At 35.4% G+C, this 17559-nt stretch overlaps 2 protein-coding genes across 4 annotated transcripts; both read left to right on the top strand.

Annotated features, from left to right (window-relative positions):
* Nucleotides 1-747: 747 nt before the first annotated feature.
* LOC103456151 (transcriptional corepressor LEUNIG-like) lies at nt 748-3603 on the top strand. 3 transcript variants are annotated; one of them, XM_008395799.4, is made up of 9 exons: nt 748-942; nt 1023-1098; nt 1482-1591; nt 1732-1881; nt 1969-2121; nt 2224-2340; nt 2593-2799; nt 2984-3077; nt 3190-3603. In XM_008395799.4, the coding sequence occupies exons 1-9, from the start codon at nt 895-897 to the stop codon at nt 3261-3263; spliced, it is 1029 nt and encodes a 342-aa protein (XP_008394021.2). In that variant the 5' UTR covers nt 748-894; the 3' UTR covers nt 3264-3603. The 3 variants fall into 3 exon arrangements, with proteins under 3 accessions (XP_008394021.2, XP_070669274.1, XP_070669275.1); XM_070813173.1 differs by having other exon boundaries at nt 1969-2151; XM_070813174.1 differs by having other exon boundaries at nt 2984-3210.
* A 7871-nt stretch (nt 3604-11474) lies between these two features.
* Nucleotides 11475-14042, top strand: LOC103456162 (probable 2-oxoglutarate-dependent dioxygenase AOP1). The gene is made up of 2 exons (XM_008395816.4): nt 11475-11930; nt 13262-14042. Exons 1-2 carry the CDS (start codon nt 11554-11556, stop codon nt 13899-13901), a joined length of 1017 nt encoding a protein of 338 aa, XP_008394038.4. The 5' UTR covers nt 11475-11553; the 3' UTR covers nt 13902-14042.
* Nucleotides 14043-17559: the final 3517 nt, after the last annotated feature.

Raw genomic sequence — 17559 nt, 5'->3', positions numbered from 1 at the left:
CCACACACCCACCCTTGTTTCTGGGCATAGGATCGAACGAAAACATGGGACGTAATAAAACAGGGGTGTGCAGGTGGAGAAAATGGGTGTGATTATCATGTCCCGTTTCATTTTTGTTCAGCCGAGTCTCTTTGAGATAGTTCTTTTGTCATCAAGGTCCAGTCTCCCAGTTTTAACGTGCAGCATAAGGGTTGATAGGCTTGAAAGGGAGAAATTGTTCGGCGTAACGGTAACTTCACGTGGCATGTTGATGGGAACTTCGCCGTCAGTCGCGGATAAAACTAAAACAAGTTTGGAAGATTGGATTCTCTAAAGTACAACATAGACGAACGAAATTATTTTTGATAGAATTTCTGTCCCACATCAGCCAGAAGGTTGGAGAACAAGCAATTTATATAGAATTACCCCACTCTAACTATCACTGTGACCTTTTGTATTAAAACCCCACATCTGCACTTGATCAAGTGGGAACAATATCGATGTTGTTGGAATGAGCTCATGGCCCGTCTACCTGAAATTTAAGATTTCTACGTTATTTCAGTATAAAATTTGGAATATTTAGATCAAAAGTTTGGATGATGGCTTCTGTCAAGTTTAAAGTGGTGGATTGCCTAATTTTAAATTCGTTGTGTTTCGTGTTCACTCTCTATCCTCTCATTAGTTTAGAATATAACTATTGTTTATAAATAAATAAAAAAGAAAGTTATCTAATTGAATCATAAAGCATTTAAAAAATAATTTTCAAGCTGACTTGGGCGTCAACTCCACCGCCAAACATGAAAATTGTTAGAAAGTGGAAAGATGATCAAGGAAAACAGATGATCAAGGAAAAGAGTTGAGGAATAGAGAAAGAAAGCTTTTGCTCCAGCACATCCACAACTCCTTAAGCCTCTGATGATGTCTGGTGCTGATGCTGCTCTTTCATCACTCTCAGTTCAGTTGGTGAGTAATCTCTTCATCTTCTTGGTATCACAAGGAATTGATGATTTTGGTAATGGGATGATAAACATGTTCGTTTGCAGACGGATGTGGATCAATTTGCAGACGATGCAGAAAATGCAGAAGATGATGAACTTCTTGATGATGCACAATCTACAGGTGCATTAGTGAATACTTTGTTATTTAGTTGTTTTGAAACATTGTGGACAATTCTCTGTTTTTTTTTTTATTTTTTTATGGACCCCGTTTGATAACTATTTCGGTTTTATTTTGTGCGCTAGCGATAGAGGATGTATCCAGTAGAAAAATTGTATAGAGATATAGGTTTTCGTTGTGTGCACCGTTCCATATACATTTCTTCTACATTCCACCCACCATCCTTCCTCCACCGTTCTTCATCTTTCCTTTCTCCCGTGTATTTCCCTCTATCTCTAACGAAGAGAACTGAAAGCTAAAAACTAAAAATGAAATGGTTACCAGACGGGGCTCTAAATTAAACATGGATGGTTGTTTTGAGACTTGGAATTTCGATATGACTTTAGGATTCACATTTACGGAAAAAAACTCTGCTAGAGCAAGTGCAAGCAAGGTTGTGAGTTGCCACATCTCATCAGATGGAAAAGTTCTTGCTAGTGGTGGCCTTGATAAGAAGGTGAGCGAGTGATGATTTCCTATTTTCCAATAGCTTCTGTGAGGAGAATTCAATGCTCCTATACATATTGAGCAATGCTGCTATTCTTATATGTATATCTGAACATAAATGTGGAATTGCTTGATATCTGTGTGTTGCAGGCCATACTGTGGTACACAGATAGTTTAACGCCAAAAGCTGTTCTCGGAGAACATTCATTGTTGATAACTGATGTTCGTTTCAGTCCGAGCATGCCACGTCTTGCAACATCTTCATTCGACAAAACTGTCAAGATCTGGGATGCTGACAATGTTAGTGGAAACATTCTTCTGTCCCGTGGATCGTATATATTCTGTAATCTCGCCTTGTAAAACTTTTTGTATGTCTTAAATCTGCAGCCTGTTTCATTTTGCACCTTTATGGGACATTCTGCTCCTGTCCTGTCAGTAGATTTTCACCCAAACAATGATGACCTTATCTGTTCGTGTGATGCGAGTGGTGAGATACGGTACTGGAGAATTAACAATGGCTTTTGTGCAAGCGTGTTTAAGGTAGAATCTTGTGTACAGAAGTTGAGTGGGGTGAGCTAGTGGTTTTTTATTTGATTGTGCACTGTTTGGTATATTCGTTATTAGTAAGTTTGAACATATTAGGGTGGTAAGAGGCAGTTGAGATTTCAACCCCGTCTTGGAAGATTTCTTGCTACAGCTGCAGAGAATGTTGTACATATACTGGATGTGGAGACACAAGCTTGTCGGCATTCATTACAGGTCAACTCTACATTTACATAATATTCTGTGTGATCATTCTGAGAGTTATGCTATCATGTAACGCTATGTTGACATTGTTTGTGCACGTGACATTATCTTTTGAGTTCTGTATATGCAACATTGATGAGCCTTCGGGTCCTTTAAAAGTCCTGGAAATGCTATTGCATGTTGAGACGCTTGTTTCACTGGGAAATTGTGGTTTTTGTAGGATTAGGTACTTAGCAATGTTCTAAAAGCATGTGTTGTATGCAGGGGCATACTAAGCCTATCCATTCTGTGTGCTGGGATCCTTCTGGTGAGTTCCTCGCATCTGTCAGTGACGACTCTGTTAGAGTTTGGGCACTTGGAGCAGGAGGCGAAGGTGAATGTGTTCATGAGTTGAGCTGCAACGGAAATAAATTTCAATCGTGTGTTTTCCATCATACATATACTTCACTGCTTGTCATTGGCTGTTATCAGGCAAGTAAATTCTCCATTATTGTGCTTATGTAATGTTTGTTACATTTTTTGCTTGGAGACCACTACTCTCTTAAGGCGTTCGGATATTTGTTCCCATTTTACACGAGAGAAACAATCCTTTACTGGTACTAGTGTTGCTGCAAGATATCATATTTTGATTTTTATTTGGGGAAAATAATTGCAGACACTGGAGTTATGGAACATGACAGAGAACAAGGTAATGACTCTACCAGCACATGAAGGACTCATTGCTTCTTTGGCGGTGTCAAATGTTACAGGTTTGATTGCTTCGGCTGGTCACGATAAGTTTGTCAAGATCTGGAAGTGAAATGGTTGTTACTCTGATCAAAGAACTTTGACTTGTATTATTAATGTAATGTTAAATTCCAGGGAGTTATAAAATTTGGTTAATTTGGAGCCTGGAACCAGATATTCGCCGCGCAAGAGTATTGATCATCGATTAGCTGACGACTTTCAATTCCAGCCGTTGATACATGCTTCTAATAAGAGTTTAAATCTGCTAAATAAAAAAGGTGTTCAATCTTTGTAATTTACTAGTTCAATGACAAAACCCCATTGAATTAGATTTAGAAGATACAAATCCAAAGCCTTCCATGGTTAATGTGGAGGGTACCCAGTTGCTCCCTTGTATGAGAGCCTTGAGATTCCTCCAACTTTGAATTGTTGGAAGGTTCAGAGAACTAGTCTGGCCTAGAAAACTTTCGGTAATAAATTTTCTTGTATTTCCCATTCCCGGGAAATGTTCTGTTGTCAGTTAGACGAAGAATTATATATGTTGTCAAATGTGAATCTAGAACATACATTTTGATAACAACCATTAACTTTTTTTTAAACTGAAAATACAATTAGACCATGTCAATCAATTGACTTAAACTTCGATGACCAAAAGCTAAACAAAAGTTAACAATCACTAATGATGGGCATCAAACGACGACGCGTGGAGAGACAGCGATCCTTTCGTTAGGAGAATTTCCGGATCCAGCCAAGGGTACCATCGTGAAGCCACCTAAGGAGTTGACAAATGAAAAACATCCCCAAATTAGTTTTGTTTTTTTTTTCTTTGTTTTTTTGGATTTTGTTAGGTTTTCTTTTTCAGAGGAAGAAATGGTCATCGACTCAGCAATGCAAGTTTTTGCATTTGCTGGAATTAGCACTTAGAGTTGGAAGGTACTCTCAGCTCTCTACACTTTGTATCTGCCATTTCCTTATAGTAACCATGAAATATTGCATGTGATAAATTTGTAAAGTAAAGAGTTTTTTTTTTGGTTTGAAACATACCCCTTAATGTACAAAGCATATCTAGCAACTCTTATCCATTTTCTGAAATCAAAAGCATAAACCTAACAAACTGATCAATTAATTTATAACTCTAAATCTTTGATCATTGAACGCATGCGTCAAAAGAAACTATAAAATGGATATTTGTTCACATGTTTTGCAATGCTTTATTATATCCCAAAGGGGCACTTTTTTTGTAATGTGCTAATGTATGTGCTTTGTGCTACAAGCAACCTTCAAAGTGGACTAGGGAAGTCATCATGAGGGTTCATAAAAATTCAAATTGGAGGATATTTAATCAACCAAAGTGAGCGGGTGACACCATGTGGTAGGCTTTGATGTGTTTCAACATAGACTGCCTCTATATTATGGCACAGTATAATATATAATTGTCATGAAGTGGACTTTGGTCCACACAAGAACCATCAAATTGCCTAGAAGAGAAAACATTAAGGAAAAGAAAGAAGAAGAAAAGTAAAAGAATAATTTGTTTGCTCCCAAGTGTACATAATATTTTGTCTAAATTAATGTTTTTTTCCCTTTTTTCTTCGCATTCATGTCAAAGGTTCCTTCATGATTGTTAAAGCTTTTGAATATATGGTTGTGAATATACCTTGGTAGGATGGGCAAAGGGTTCTGAATATGGGTGCAACCCTAGCATGGCTATGAGTATGTGACCAATGATGATGGTCCACACCCTAACTGAATTTTCCACCACTTTTCTTATGATCTAATGTGAAAGGCCTAATATATATTGAAGCAACAAAAAATTGCGTAGTGTCTGTTTTTGGACCACTCAAATAAAGACATAGTTCCATACTGTATGAATTATGATCACCCAGGAGACATAGTAAGATGCACTAGATATCTTCATATTGCACATGTTTTGGCAACCAAATTTAAATCAAGTGACAGCCTCTCGCTCTGATCACATTTGTTTCAGTAAGAACTCTAACCAATGTCTTGGTTCTTAAAAAAGAGTTCTTGGGTTGTGGTTGCAACACTCATTATGTCTTAATATACATGTTATAATATAAATATACAATAAATTTTTTCTTTTAGGTTATATTATTCATAGATAAAATATGTGGTATAATTTTTTTTAGTATAGTGATAGCGTTAGTGAGTTAAATAGTTAGTTGTTAGGATGAATGAAACTCGGTGAGAATGAATCCGTATTAGGGTGCATAGACATTATTATTTTTCCACCACTACAATAAAACGCCATTTGCAATACATGTTATAACATGGATTAATTGATCCCTGAACAATTTGCCATATGTGTAACTACGTGAAACCTTATTCCATTTGTGGGCTACACATAAATCCTAAAAATCTCTACTCCAAAACAGAAAAGGATCCTCGCCGGATCCTCTTTGTGGGGATCCGGGGAATCAAGCAATCACGGCTGTTCATTGTATATCGTGCAGTCAGAAATCATTTTAAATTCAAAATTCAAAATTGAATATAAATAGTATCTAACGAAAATTGACCGCATGATATACGATGAACGGCTGTGATTGCTTGATTCGCCAGATCCCCACAAAGAGGATCCAACGATGATCCTTTTCCCTCCAAAATAATTCCCAACCTTAAATAATAATAAAATAATTCACATAAGTTATACAAATTTTGAGAATTATATTGGATTGGGTACAATATTTACATATAATTTATGTGAATGCATGTATTTAATACAAACACCATCTAATTGTTGAGATGATGATTCTATTAAATACTTGTAAGTATTGTAGTAAAATCTGTTATGTATATTTGCCAAGCCAACTATACAAAGATTTATATTTTTAAATTTATACATGAGTTTAGAAAAGGTGGCAGATTTGAGTTTTTTGGTTTTCTCTTCTAATGCGTAAACTAATTATATTTTTGGACTTGTATTCTTATTTTTTTAAATTTAAAGATTTGAGTTATTACGTTAGACATTGGAGTCATATTTTTAGTTTTGACAATTTGTGTAGCTAGTTCCTTGGACAATAGAAATTTCAACGTCATTTATCTCGTCATCTACAATCATATTTTCTTTGGTTGAATTTTTCTTGTTGTAACGAGCTCTACTTTGGCCTCAAATTCGTATTGAAATCCAAATTTGAGATTCACTTTGGTCTGAGATTTATACATAAGTTTTAAGTCTTTGATGCATTGAATATGCTTGGATTTATTTATTTAAACGGTTAAATGAGTCCAAAATTTTTCAGTACATTACAAATGGCCTACCTTGTCAGCAAATTGAGTTGTTTTTTTTTTCTTTTTTTTTGGTTCAAAGGAAATTGAGTTCTTAATCTAGTAAACAAGAGGGAGATATCAATGTCATATAATTGTGACATTAAATGACCCAGGACCCTAACAAAAAGTGAACGCACTGAGGAACAATTAGGTTCCATTATTTAGTTCACAGCTCAAGGATTTTCAAGAATAAGATACCTTGATTGATTGATCTAGTAGCTAAATCTTAATTTAGCCCACAATTTGGATGAACTTTCTAATATGTATTCCTATAAATGTAGTGAGTTCGAGAGCACATGGTGGTTGGACCGACTTGGAAACCAAATTCATTGTGTCGATTAGTCCTCAATACAATAGAACAATTTATGTTACGTACACTGCACCATGTGTAGCTTGCCGACTTGTCGAATGTCGAGTCATGCATGCATGTATAGTTCTTGGTGCATGTCTAATCATCTGAATTCAGTTTTGTGGTTTAATTTGTGGCTTCTGATTCTACTAGGCATTTTCAATCTATTCATACATATCATTTCCAACTTATCGTACGTACATCACATTAAACTCACTAATTATTGTCAATGTTTCCAAAACAATAAAGCTTTGTAGATCTGGCAATAAGAGTAAAGTTTTGCTGAATTAGATTCTGGTGTTTGATTTGGATTTGTGAGATTTGTTTAGAAAAAACGATGATGAATATTAAACTCACTGTTGAAATCATTATTAAAGTATTTTATTAGAGTTTTAGTTTTAGGAACGCTTATGGTATTTTGTTAATTGATGATATCTTTTCCTATTTGGAAGTATAGGACGTTATGTTTGTTAGCTTTCGTATCATCAATAAAAATACTTTGAAGTTTTTTGTGTGTGGTTTTGTGGGTTCTACATATCTTATTCTGTTCATAAGTATAGTTTCCAACTTATAGTACATCGCATTAAACTCACTAATAATTTTCAATATTTCCAAAATAAATTTGTAAATAAAAAAGAGATAATATGAGAATAAAGTCTCATATCGGTGAGGATCAAACTATGTAAAAACTTATAAAAAGTTAAGTTACTCTTCATATTGTCAATTAATTATAATGAAACTTCAACTTTTTTTCAGAACAAAAAAGACGAGCCATATTCTAGTTACAGGTTAGTACATAAGAACAAAATAAGCATTGATTGTAAAATGTGGTTTTATTTTTTAATTATTGAACCGAGGCAGTTGTAAATGATAGACTTTACATTAAATTGAACTTCAACCAATATTTATTGGGCAACGCCATGTCTTTTATATGAGAATCTGCACCCTGCCCTGCGCCCATGTGAATTCGTACTTCTCCACTCTTCAACAGTTCAACTCAGAGAGCTGTGGCCTGTACGTGATTCTTTCTTCGTACTTAATCATATAACTGGAAATTTAGCAATTATTTCTTTGTACGTAGTTAATTTTGGATAATACTATTTACACACATTTTTATTTTTTACACTTGTTTTTTAATTTTAGGTTATTGGATCGAATGAATTGAAAATAATTTAAGAACATGAAATTACAGAGTGTGTGAAAGGTAAAAAATATTTGTGGATAGAGCTACCCTTACTTTTTTCTTTGTACATAATTCTACTTACTTTTTTTAATTGCTAACTTAGTCTTAAGTAACCCAAATTTCCACTCACCTTCACAAATTGAGATAACACCAAAAGGCTTATATCTACTTATACTTTACCATCGCTAATAAAATTCTTAACAATAGAGACAAAAAGGTTACCAATAGAAAGTTGAGATCTTACTATAAAATTAATTGATAATATATAGGGTAATTAGTTTCTTATAAGTACATGCAAGATCCTTTAATTCTTTGGTGCGAGATTCATGTATCAACACGCTACCTCACGTGTGGCGTCAATTAAGCCAACACATGGATAACACATATTGGGTGACGTGAGAACATATGAGATGTTAGGCTCAACACATGGGTTAAACTACTGTGATACCGTTAAGGAAGTTAATGTTCCTCAATAAAATCAATTGGCATATGAGGAATAGCCTAAGTACTCTTATAAGAACATGCAAAATTCCTTAATTATTTGGTATAAGAGTCACACTCTTAACAAGCTAGACAAACTTGATTGTAGTGTTGTTTCTTAACAATGCACATTTGCCACTCCAACTTTTTCAGTGCGTAAAGGTCAAGTACGGTATGCATTGAGCAACAAAAGATAGTACCGTGCTAATTTGGTGCCCAAACAGTACTGCTTGAACCATATCTAAGTGGCAATAGGCACACTTTGAAAACAATGTGAATGGTTGAGATTTCGAGTAGTATGTATTCATTTTTGTTGGTTAAAATTTCAAGAAGTTCTGTTATGCATTTTAAAATTTCAACAAGATAGGTATTCTACGTCTACTTTTGTTAAGTGCTTTTATTTATTTATATTATTTGTCAAACATTATTGAAGAGGAGGGATTCGAACAAAAACCGCGCAGGTAATAATCCCATTAATCCTCTGAACTACAGGACTTTTTTTTTTTTTTTTTTTGGGTTAGAATGTAAATTTTCGAGTTTAAGTGTAATTATGTAAGATTTGATTCTAGTTATTCTTTCTTATATTAACTTGTATTCCTTAGGGATGATGAATTTCTTCTTCCTCTTGTTACTATAAATAAAAGCATTACGTAGGAGAAAATAACACACACATTCCCCTACAATTTTACAAACACATCTCTCTCTCCAATCTCTCCTTGCCGCCGGCCCCTTCCCCTTATCATATAAAATAAGCTACAACAACACTAAAAATTATACACATTTAAAAAATATTTGAACTGTTGGTTTCTTATCCTTAATTCTTGTAATAATATATCAAAGAATAAGGGGACCATATATATAATGTTTACGATATATACCGATGAAACTGTAAAGTGAACGTAACATTTTATTGTGGTATAAAATAAGATGATCCTTCTAACGCTTTTTTAGCGAATGGAATTTCATTAAAAATAGTAAAAATGTATATACGAATTTGCTCAACAAAAAAAAGTATATATGAAGCTATGTTAAACGTGTCTCTTAGAACATTCAAGAGACTATACATGTCAAAAAAGTATCACAACCCTACATATTAAAATATAGGGTAAAAGACTGTTTACTACTCTCATGTTTTGTGGTTTTCAACATTTAATACATCAAGTTTTTTTCGTCTCAGAGTCATACCTAAAGTGTAAATTTTGGGACAGTCTCATACATCCGTTAGTCAAACTGTTAAGTCTCCCGTTAACTGTGATGTGGCGCCTATGTGGACAATGACTGGGCACCACATGCCATCCACGTGGAAATTAAAAATATTTTCTTCTTCTTCTTCTTCTTTCGAATCTGCAATTTTTTTTTTCCTTCTTCCTTCCCCTTCTTCTCCTTCTTCCTTCTTCTTCTTCCTTCTTCCTTCGAATCTGGGGAAGATGAAGTTTTTTTTTTTTTTTCCTTCTTCCTTCTTCTTCTTCTTCTTCCTCTTCTTCTTCTTCCTCTGAATCTGCAACTTTTTTTTTTCTTCACCTTCTTCCTTCCTCCTTCTCCTTCCTTCTCCTTCCTTCTCCTTCTTCTTCTTCCTCCGAATCTGGGGAAGATGAAGTTTTTTTTATTTTTTATTTTATTTTTTCTTCTTCCTTCCTCTTCTTCTTCTTCTTCCTCCGAATCTGGGTTGCAGATTCGGTTTTTTTTTTTTTTTGTTCTTCTTCCTTCTTCTTCTTCTTCTTCTGCAACTTTTTTTATTTTCTTCACCTTCTTCCTTCCCCTTCTTCTCCTTCTTCCTTATTCTTCCTTATCTTTCTTCTTCTTCTTCTCCTTCTTCCAAATCTGGGGAAGATGAAGTTTTTATTTTTAATTTTTTTTCTTTTCTTCTTCTTCTTCTTCTTCCTCCTCCGAATCTGAGGAAGATGAAGTTTTTTTTTTCCTTCTTCCTCCTTCTTCCTTCTCCTTCCTTTTTCTTCCTTCCTCTTCTTCTTCTTCTTTTTCTTCTTCTTCCTCTGAATCTGGGTTGCAGATTCGGTTTTTTTTTTCTTCTCCTTCTTCCTTCCTTTCTTCCTTCTTCTTCTTCTTCTTCTTCCTCCGAATCTAGGGAAGATGAAGGGTTATTTTATTTTATTTATTTTATTTTTAATATATATATATATATATATATATATATAATTTTTTTATTTTATAATTTTTTTAATTTCCACGTGGTGTCCAGTCATTGTCCACATGGGTGCCACGTCATAGTTAATGGGAGACTTAATAATTTGACTAACGGATGTATGAGACTGTCCCAAAATTTACACTTTAGGTATAACTCAGAGACGAAAAAAACTTGATGTACTAAATGTTGAAAACCATGAAACATGAGGGTAGTAAACAGTCTTTTACCCTAAAATATAATACGATTCTTCAATCATGGAGAACCCTTAGTCCTAAACCCTAAACCCTAATCATGAGGACTAAAACATTGCAAGCCTGAGAACTATCGTAAAGGCTCCACAAAGAAAAGTCTGCATCAACCTCTAATGATTTTGCAATCGTTGGCAAAGAAGCCCTACTATGAGTCCCCTCCAACAAACATCGAGTTTCCTTCTCATGGTTAGTTACCGAGCGCACAAACCACAAGCACCACCACCTCATATTTGAACAACAATCACCCCTCTAGAATCCGAGATTGATCAAACTTGACCTCACAAAGTCTCTCCTCGACAAAGCGAGAGAGAGACCACAACCATGAAATGAAGGATCTCCTCGATCGTGCAAGAGAGGACTACAATAAGAAACAAAGAAGAAGAAAAAAAAGATCAAGAAGGATTGCCACCGACCTCAACACCAAAGGCAAGAGTCGGCGGCTAGGGTTTTTGTCTCTTTGCTATACTTTAGCCGCGGGGACCTTTTTATTTTTATTTTTTATTATCCCTCAAACGTTACTCTTCCTACTAAAATGCGTGTACAACAAAAGTGATGACATGCCACTGTGACATAAGATCTATATCCAAGCCAAAGAAAAAATAAGATAGAAAGTGGAATGCTGCGCAAATAACCAGCTAAAAGAGGAGACACATTTAATTTTTGGACTTTTTTGGTGGGGGGATGGAGAGTTACATTACATGGAACCAGCTTCCTATAAATTGAGTGATGCCTTTCTCTTAAAAAACTATGAGAGGAGTCGGAGAGTGGGAGACAGAGAGAGAGAGAGAGAGAGTGTGTGAGAGAGATGGAGATGGATGATCAAGTACTCCCAATTCTTGATTTTTCAGAGGGTCTAGTGTTTAAGCAAGGGAGCGAGGAGTGGAAAGCTATGAGTAACAAAGTGAGAGAGGCATGTGAGGATTATGGTTGCTTTCTTTTGCTAGTGAGGGATGAGATCCCCATGAAGTTGCGTGAAGAAATGGTGACGGCCATGAAAGCTTTGTTTGATCTGCCTGAAGAGACCAAGCAGAAGCACACGAGTCCCAAGCCTTATCAGAGCTACGAAGGCAAGAGCCCGGTCATTCCCTTGAACGAAAGCTTCGGCATCGATGACGCTTGCCGCCTCGACGCAGCTCAGGCCTTCACCAACCTCATGTGGCCTCAAGGAAACCCTGCATTTTGGTGAGATTTTCTTGTCTTTCTAGTTAAACTTTGAAATTATATATAAACATGTTGCTTTAACTTTGATCACAGCTTGCAATATTAGACTTTTTCTGTGTGCATATGCATGCATAACTCTCATCAAGATATATATGCACCCTAAAAAAAAATTTAAACCCACAAGGTCGAGTTTTCATTTTGTTTTCCAGGACATCTGCTAATCTCACTCTCAATTTGCGTTTTGCACTTAAAAATCAGCGTTCTATTGATTTTAAAGCACTCGTCGGAAGAGAACAAAATGACAAACTTAAGATCGAAAATAAGTTTTAGTCCCATTTTCTATCATCTCTAAACTTTCTCTCATGTTATAGATACTTTCGATTCCCAAGAGTTGAATCTGATGAAGGTCATAGATCGTGCATGCATAGCTTGAAAGATTTGAATAGTTAGGAGATAATTAATTAATTATAAGTTAAACTATTGCAACTAAAAAGAAGAATAATCACTACCTGTCTTGGATAAATTAGAAAATAGTTGTGCTAGCTTAGGGGTTTACTGGTACATATGATTGAGAATCTTTCCTTAACAAGTTATCTCATATTCAAACGAAGCAATGTCAGTTTAAATTTGACGACATAAAACTCCAAAATTTGACATGACAATGGCTGCTACCCAACAACCTCGCTACCAGCCAATGTCTCATTTAATAAGGCTTATCCCTTCAAAACAGATTGAATTAAAGGAGTGTCAGCTTTATATGATTGTTATATCGTCCTGGCTATCATGGTGCCACATGTCCTTGTAGAACTCCAGCACAGGGAAAGAGGGAAAGATCATCAGTTTTTTTAAAAACAAGATCACGGTTTTTGCAATATGTAAATTTATACTCTGAGATTATTTATAGACTCTTCATTGTTTTATATTTTTTTGCAAATTTTGTATAATGTTGCACGGAAATTGATATTAAATTATAACGTAGTAAAATTTTTATAGAAAGTTCTACTTTTAAGAGAGTCCCTAGCATTTCTCTTCTAACTATGAAACAATTCAAATTATGAAAGTTAAGCGAATTTGAGTGAGAGTAAAAATTAAATCTTTTGAAAAGTGGATTTAACCAAATTGGCTAAAGTTGTTTATTTCCTCTCTACACTCATGTTCGAATTCATGCTACATTTGTCGTATGTTGATGATAGTAAGTAATGGGTATCTGATATTTCAGTTGACTACTACGCCTCTTGATTATAATTTCTTAGGTCGCCTTTGCACTAATAAATTCGCTGAATGAGAAGATGATATATGTTGTTTTATCAATGACTATATATATATATGTATTTTGTGTTGTAATGATGTAGTGAGGCAATGAAATCCATGTGCTCCAAGATGATGGACTTGAATATCACCATCCTTTGGATGATCTTAGAGAGCTTTGGTTTGGGGAACCACTATGACACTCATGTCCAAAACACCACCAGTGCTTTTCGTTTCATGAAGTACAAAGCTCCTCCTCCTCCTCCTCCAACTCCAAGCAACATCAATATTAATGTTGGCTCATCAACAGCATCACCGTCGGCGTCCCCATCAGCTGCCCTGGGCCTTGTGCCTCATACTGACAAAAATACCCTAACCATTCTGTGCCAAAACGATGTGCAAGGCCTAGAGATTCTGACCAAACAAGGCAAATGGGTTGAAGTGATGGTCCCAGAGGGAGCTGTTGTGGTCTTTGTTGGTGATGCACTTAAGGCCTGGAGCAATGGGAGGCTTCATGCAGTGATGCACAGGGTTATGATGAGTGGGGACAAAGAGAGGTACTCTTATTCCCTATTTTCTGTGCCAAAAGAGGAGGTGGTGATTGAAGTGCCACAGGAATTTATAGACAAGGAGCATCCTTTGTTGTACAAGCCATTCAACTTTGCCGAATACTTTACATACTTCACGTCCAATGTTCGTGAGGATGCACTCGAATTATATGCTGGAGTTGATATTATGTCATAAGATCTATGTTGGTTAAGGGGATGTGTGTTTTGAAACAAGGTTTCTATATATGTCTTTGTGTCGTATGTTTTATTTTATTGAAAGACAATAATCTTAATTTGTATTGCCTAAGACTTTAGTATATGGAAGTATCTTGCATCTTGTTTGGTGGAGAAAAAGTTATACATAGTTGCTATTATGTCATAATATCTATGTTGGTTAAGGGGATGTGTGTTTTGCAACAAGGTTTCTATATATGTCCTTGTGTCGTATGTTTTACTTTATTGAAAGACAATAATCTTAATTTGTATTGGCTAAGACTTTAGTATATAGAATTATCTTGCATCTTGTTTGGTGGAAAAAAAGTTATACATGGTTGGTTTTGTTATGAGTTAAGATCAATGATGGCACCAGCACACATGTTTCATCCATCATTTTACGTTGTAGTTAACTACAGTTGCAAACAAAATATCGACTACATATGGATCATGTATTAATCATTCTTTATTCTTTTATGTAATTCAAATTCATTAACTATTCAATTCACAATCACGTACAAAAATGATACTTGTAAGTTAATAATATCAACAGTATTGACGTGATATGTCCACATTTAAAAATTGCAATACATTAAAAATTATGTTTCATAACATTATATATAAATTGAATAAAGGACTTTTTGGACATAAGGGCTTGATTAAGATGACTTTTAGAATAAAAAAAAAATGTTGGTCAGTTTACACTTTACAGCACGAAATATTTTTTTTTTTTACAATCCTCCAAGAAGAGTGCAGAGACAGTGCTCCATCAATGTTGGTATTGAATATGATCTCGCGCCATCTAAGTTGAATATTAATTAACTAATTAGAGTTTTCATCATTTTTTTTTTTTGTCATACTAATTTGATTTTTAAATTAGATTTGAAGTTCTTGACGGATCGTAGAAAAAAAGATAAACCTAAAGCTCTGATAGCCATTAGCAGTTTATAAATTATGAAAACTCCAACCCCACCCTATACATCTTAATCTCGTGATTTAATGTGACACAGGCTAAGCTTTGAACTTCAAGCCTGTAAATAGATGTTGCTTGAACTTACATGAAAAGAATCAACATCATGTTTTGTAATCATAGCTGGCTAAGCCTGTATCATACTCAACTTTCAACTTCATGCATGCTTAGTCGTGAATCATGATGACAAGACAGATTTCGTTGACTCTTAATCGGCTCATTAGTCCATCAAATGTGGTCGTGAATATTGCTTTTCTTGTATTTATATGGTCACGCAAAGAAAATTTTCGTAAGGCCAATTTATGGTGAGACCCGATTTGCGTCCCAATCCACAAACACAAACTTTGATCTTCTTTGCCTGTGCGTTTTCAGAGCGACTTGCCTGGCTCTTATATTTTATCGTGTGAAAATGAAGAGTCGGTATATTTTGCCAAGAGCCATTATCTGAATAGAGGGGGGAAGTCAGCTTGTTTTTCATACGATGAAAAATCGGGGCTAGGCCAATCGCTCTCTTGCATTTCGCACTCAATATTGAGAATCTAATTGGTTGACTTGACTTGACAATGGCCTTGAGTGATTATTGATGGAAAAGTTAGCAAGTTAGGAATCTATCATGTTTAGGGGTGCAACTTGGGCGGGTTGGAAGGTCAACCTAATTCTAACCCAACTTTTACAATTCGGGATTGGGTTCAGGTTTACTTGGGTTAGATTCGGATTGCCTAACTTTTTCAAGTTTTAATCGGGCATTAGCTTCGAATTTTAAATCCTATTTTTCTGAAATCACCCGTACATGCATGTATATATCCACATCTTAAGTTTACTCTGCTTTTCACATCACATCATGTAGAATTGATGAAATTGGGGTTCCACCATAAAACCAATTGGCAATATGGGGAGTAGCCCAAGATCATAAGCACATAGCAAACCTTGTCCCTCACCGATGTGGGACAGCTCTCAACACGCCCCCGCACGTGTGGCTGATTTTCAAGCCTACACGTGGACAACAACTGGGTGATGTGGAGCGCGTGTGGCCGTTGGGCTTCACACGTGGACAACCTTGCTCTAATACCATGATGAAATTGGGGTTCCACCATAAAACCAATTGGCAATATGGGGAGTAGCCCAAGATCATAAGCACATAGCAAACCTTGTCCCTCACCGATGTGGGACAGCTCTCAACAAGAACAACTTATTTTCTATGAATTGAGTCATACCTTGGTAGATTTTCATATCAGTAGATTTTCATGAAGGTGCAAAGGTGCAAAGATCATTGAGAAACATGTTCCACAGCTTAACCCAATCGGGTTTGGTTAATCGGGTTGGATTGGGTTGGGCAAATGATCAACCCAATCAATGAACGGGTTGAAATGGGGTTGGGTTCGGACGAGTTATAACTAAAAAAAAACCCCTTGTTCGAGTTTAAAGTCGGGTTGGACATGGGCTGGTTCGGGTTGGCCCAACCCAAGTTGCACCCCTAATCATGTTAGGGTATTCTAGTACACATTAGAATTTTATTTAAACTCATTCAACCTCTTTTTACACCCAATTTAAAATTTTATATGTTAATTGTCTATTTTACCCTATTGCATAATTACTATTAAGTATAAAATGAAATTAATAATAAAACTCAAATTTATCAATAAACCCAAACACTATAATTAAACCCTACAATCATTCTTTGTTTATCCTACGTTCATTCCGGCTAAAACCCTAATAGCTCTCATAGAAAATAAGTTTTTCAATTGATGGATGGTGATTTTGAAGTTTTGAATCCTCCAACCAAGGTATGACTCAATTTATGAATTTTTTGTTCATTTGATTTCAATTTTTTAGAGTTTAGAAGATGAGATAGTAGGAACGCTAGGCTACATGGCTCCGGAGACATTTCTTACTGGAGGGGCTACTGTTGAGACGGATGTTTATGCATTTGGTGTTCTTATGCTAGAAGTTGTCTGTGGACGAAGGCCCGGTAATCAAAACGAACAGAACAACTATAACAACAACATAGTGTATTGGCTGTGGGATCTTTATAGCAAAGGAAGGATCCTTGAAGCTGTTGACTCTAGAATGGATGGAGACATCAACAAGGATGATATGGCATGCGTGCTGATCTTGGGGTTGTCTATGAATGATGGGTTCACTGGCCTTTTCCCAGTTATGATCTCCAAAATAACAACCCCATAACTATACACATCGCTTTTCGCAGTGATTTTTTAGCATGCATGCATATTCTGCAAGTAACAATTGAATTATTAGCTTTTGAGTTGTGGAAAACCATGCAAAGAACTTAGGTCTAAACACATCAAATTTAGCTTCTAAAAATCAAATGGGTGTAAAAATAAATTCACATATTGAATTGGGTTTATGGGGGTATATTAGGTATCAAATTTGGGTTTAAAGAGATATTAATAGTTTAGTTAAAAATCAAATGGGTGCAAAGAGTAAATTAGGTGTAGAAATAGGTTAAATGAGTTTAAATAAAATTTCTCTTTTTTTTAATAGAATACGGATTATGATTGTTTTTCCGTTTGTTGTTAGGGTTTATGATTGATTTCCTATTTGTTTTATTAGCCTTTATGTACACTCTTGTAATTTTATAGGAACTAAGTCCAACAACATGTAGTTTTCTCTTGTAATTTTATAGGAACTAACTCCAACAACATGTAGTTTT

This window comes from Malus domestica, chromosome 15 (assembly GCF_042453785.1).
Source record: "Malus domestica chromosome 15, GDT2T_hap1".
Lineage (NCBI taxonomy): Eukaryota > Viridiplantae > Streptophyta > Magnoliopsida > Rosales > Rosaceae > Malus > Malus domestica.
Note: the sequence above shows the minus strand (reverse complement) of the source record. Positions and strands in the feature narration are given on the sequence as shown.

Coding starts and splice junctions, on each gene's coding strand:
- LOC103456151 (XM_070813173.1), top strand. CDS start 895: ATGATGTCTGGTGCTGATGCTGCTCTTTCATCACTCTCAGTTCAGTTG. Junction 943..1,022: donor CATCACTCTCAGTTCAGTTG/GTGAGTAATCTC, acceptor GTTCGTTTGCAG/ACGGATGTGGATCAATTTGC. Junction 1,099..1,481: donor TGATGATGCACAATCTACAG/GTGCATTAGTGA, acceptor ATATGACTTTAG/GATTCACATTTACGGAAAAA.
- LOC103456162 (XM_008395816.4), top strand. CDS start 11,554: ATGGAGATGGATGATCAAGTACTCCCAATTCTTGATTTTTCAGAGGGT. Junction 11,931..13,261: donor CAAGGAAACCCTGCATTTTG/GTGAGATTTTCT, acceptor GTAATGATGTAG/TGAGGCAATGAAATCCATGT.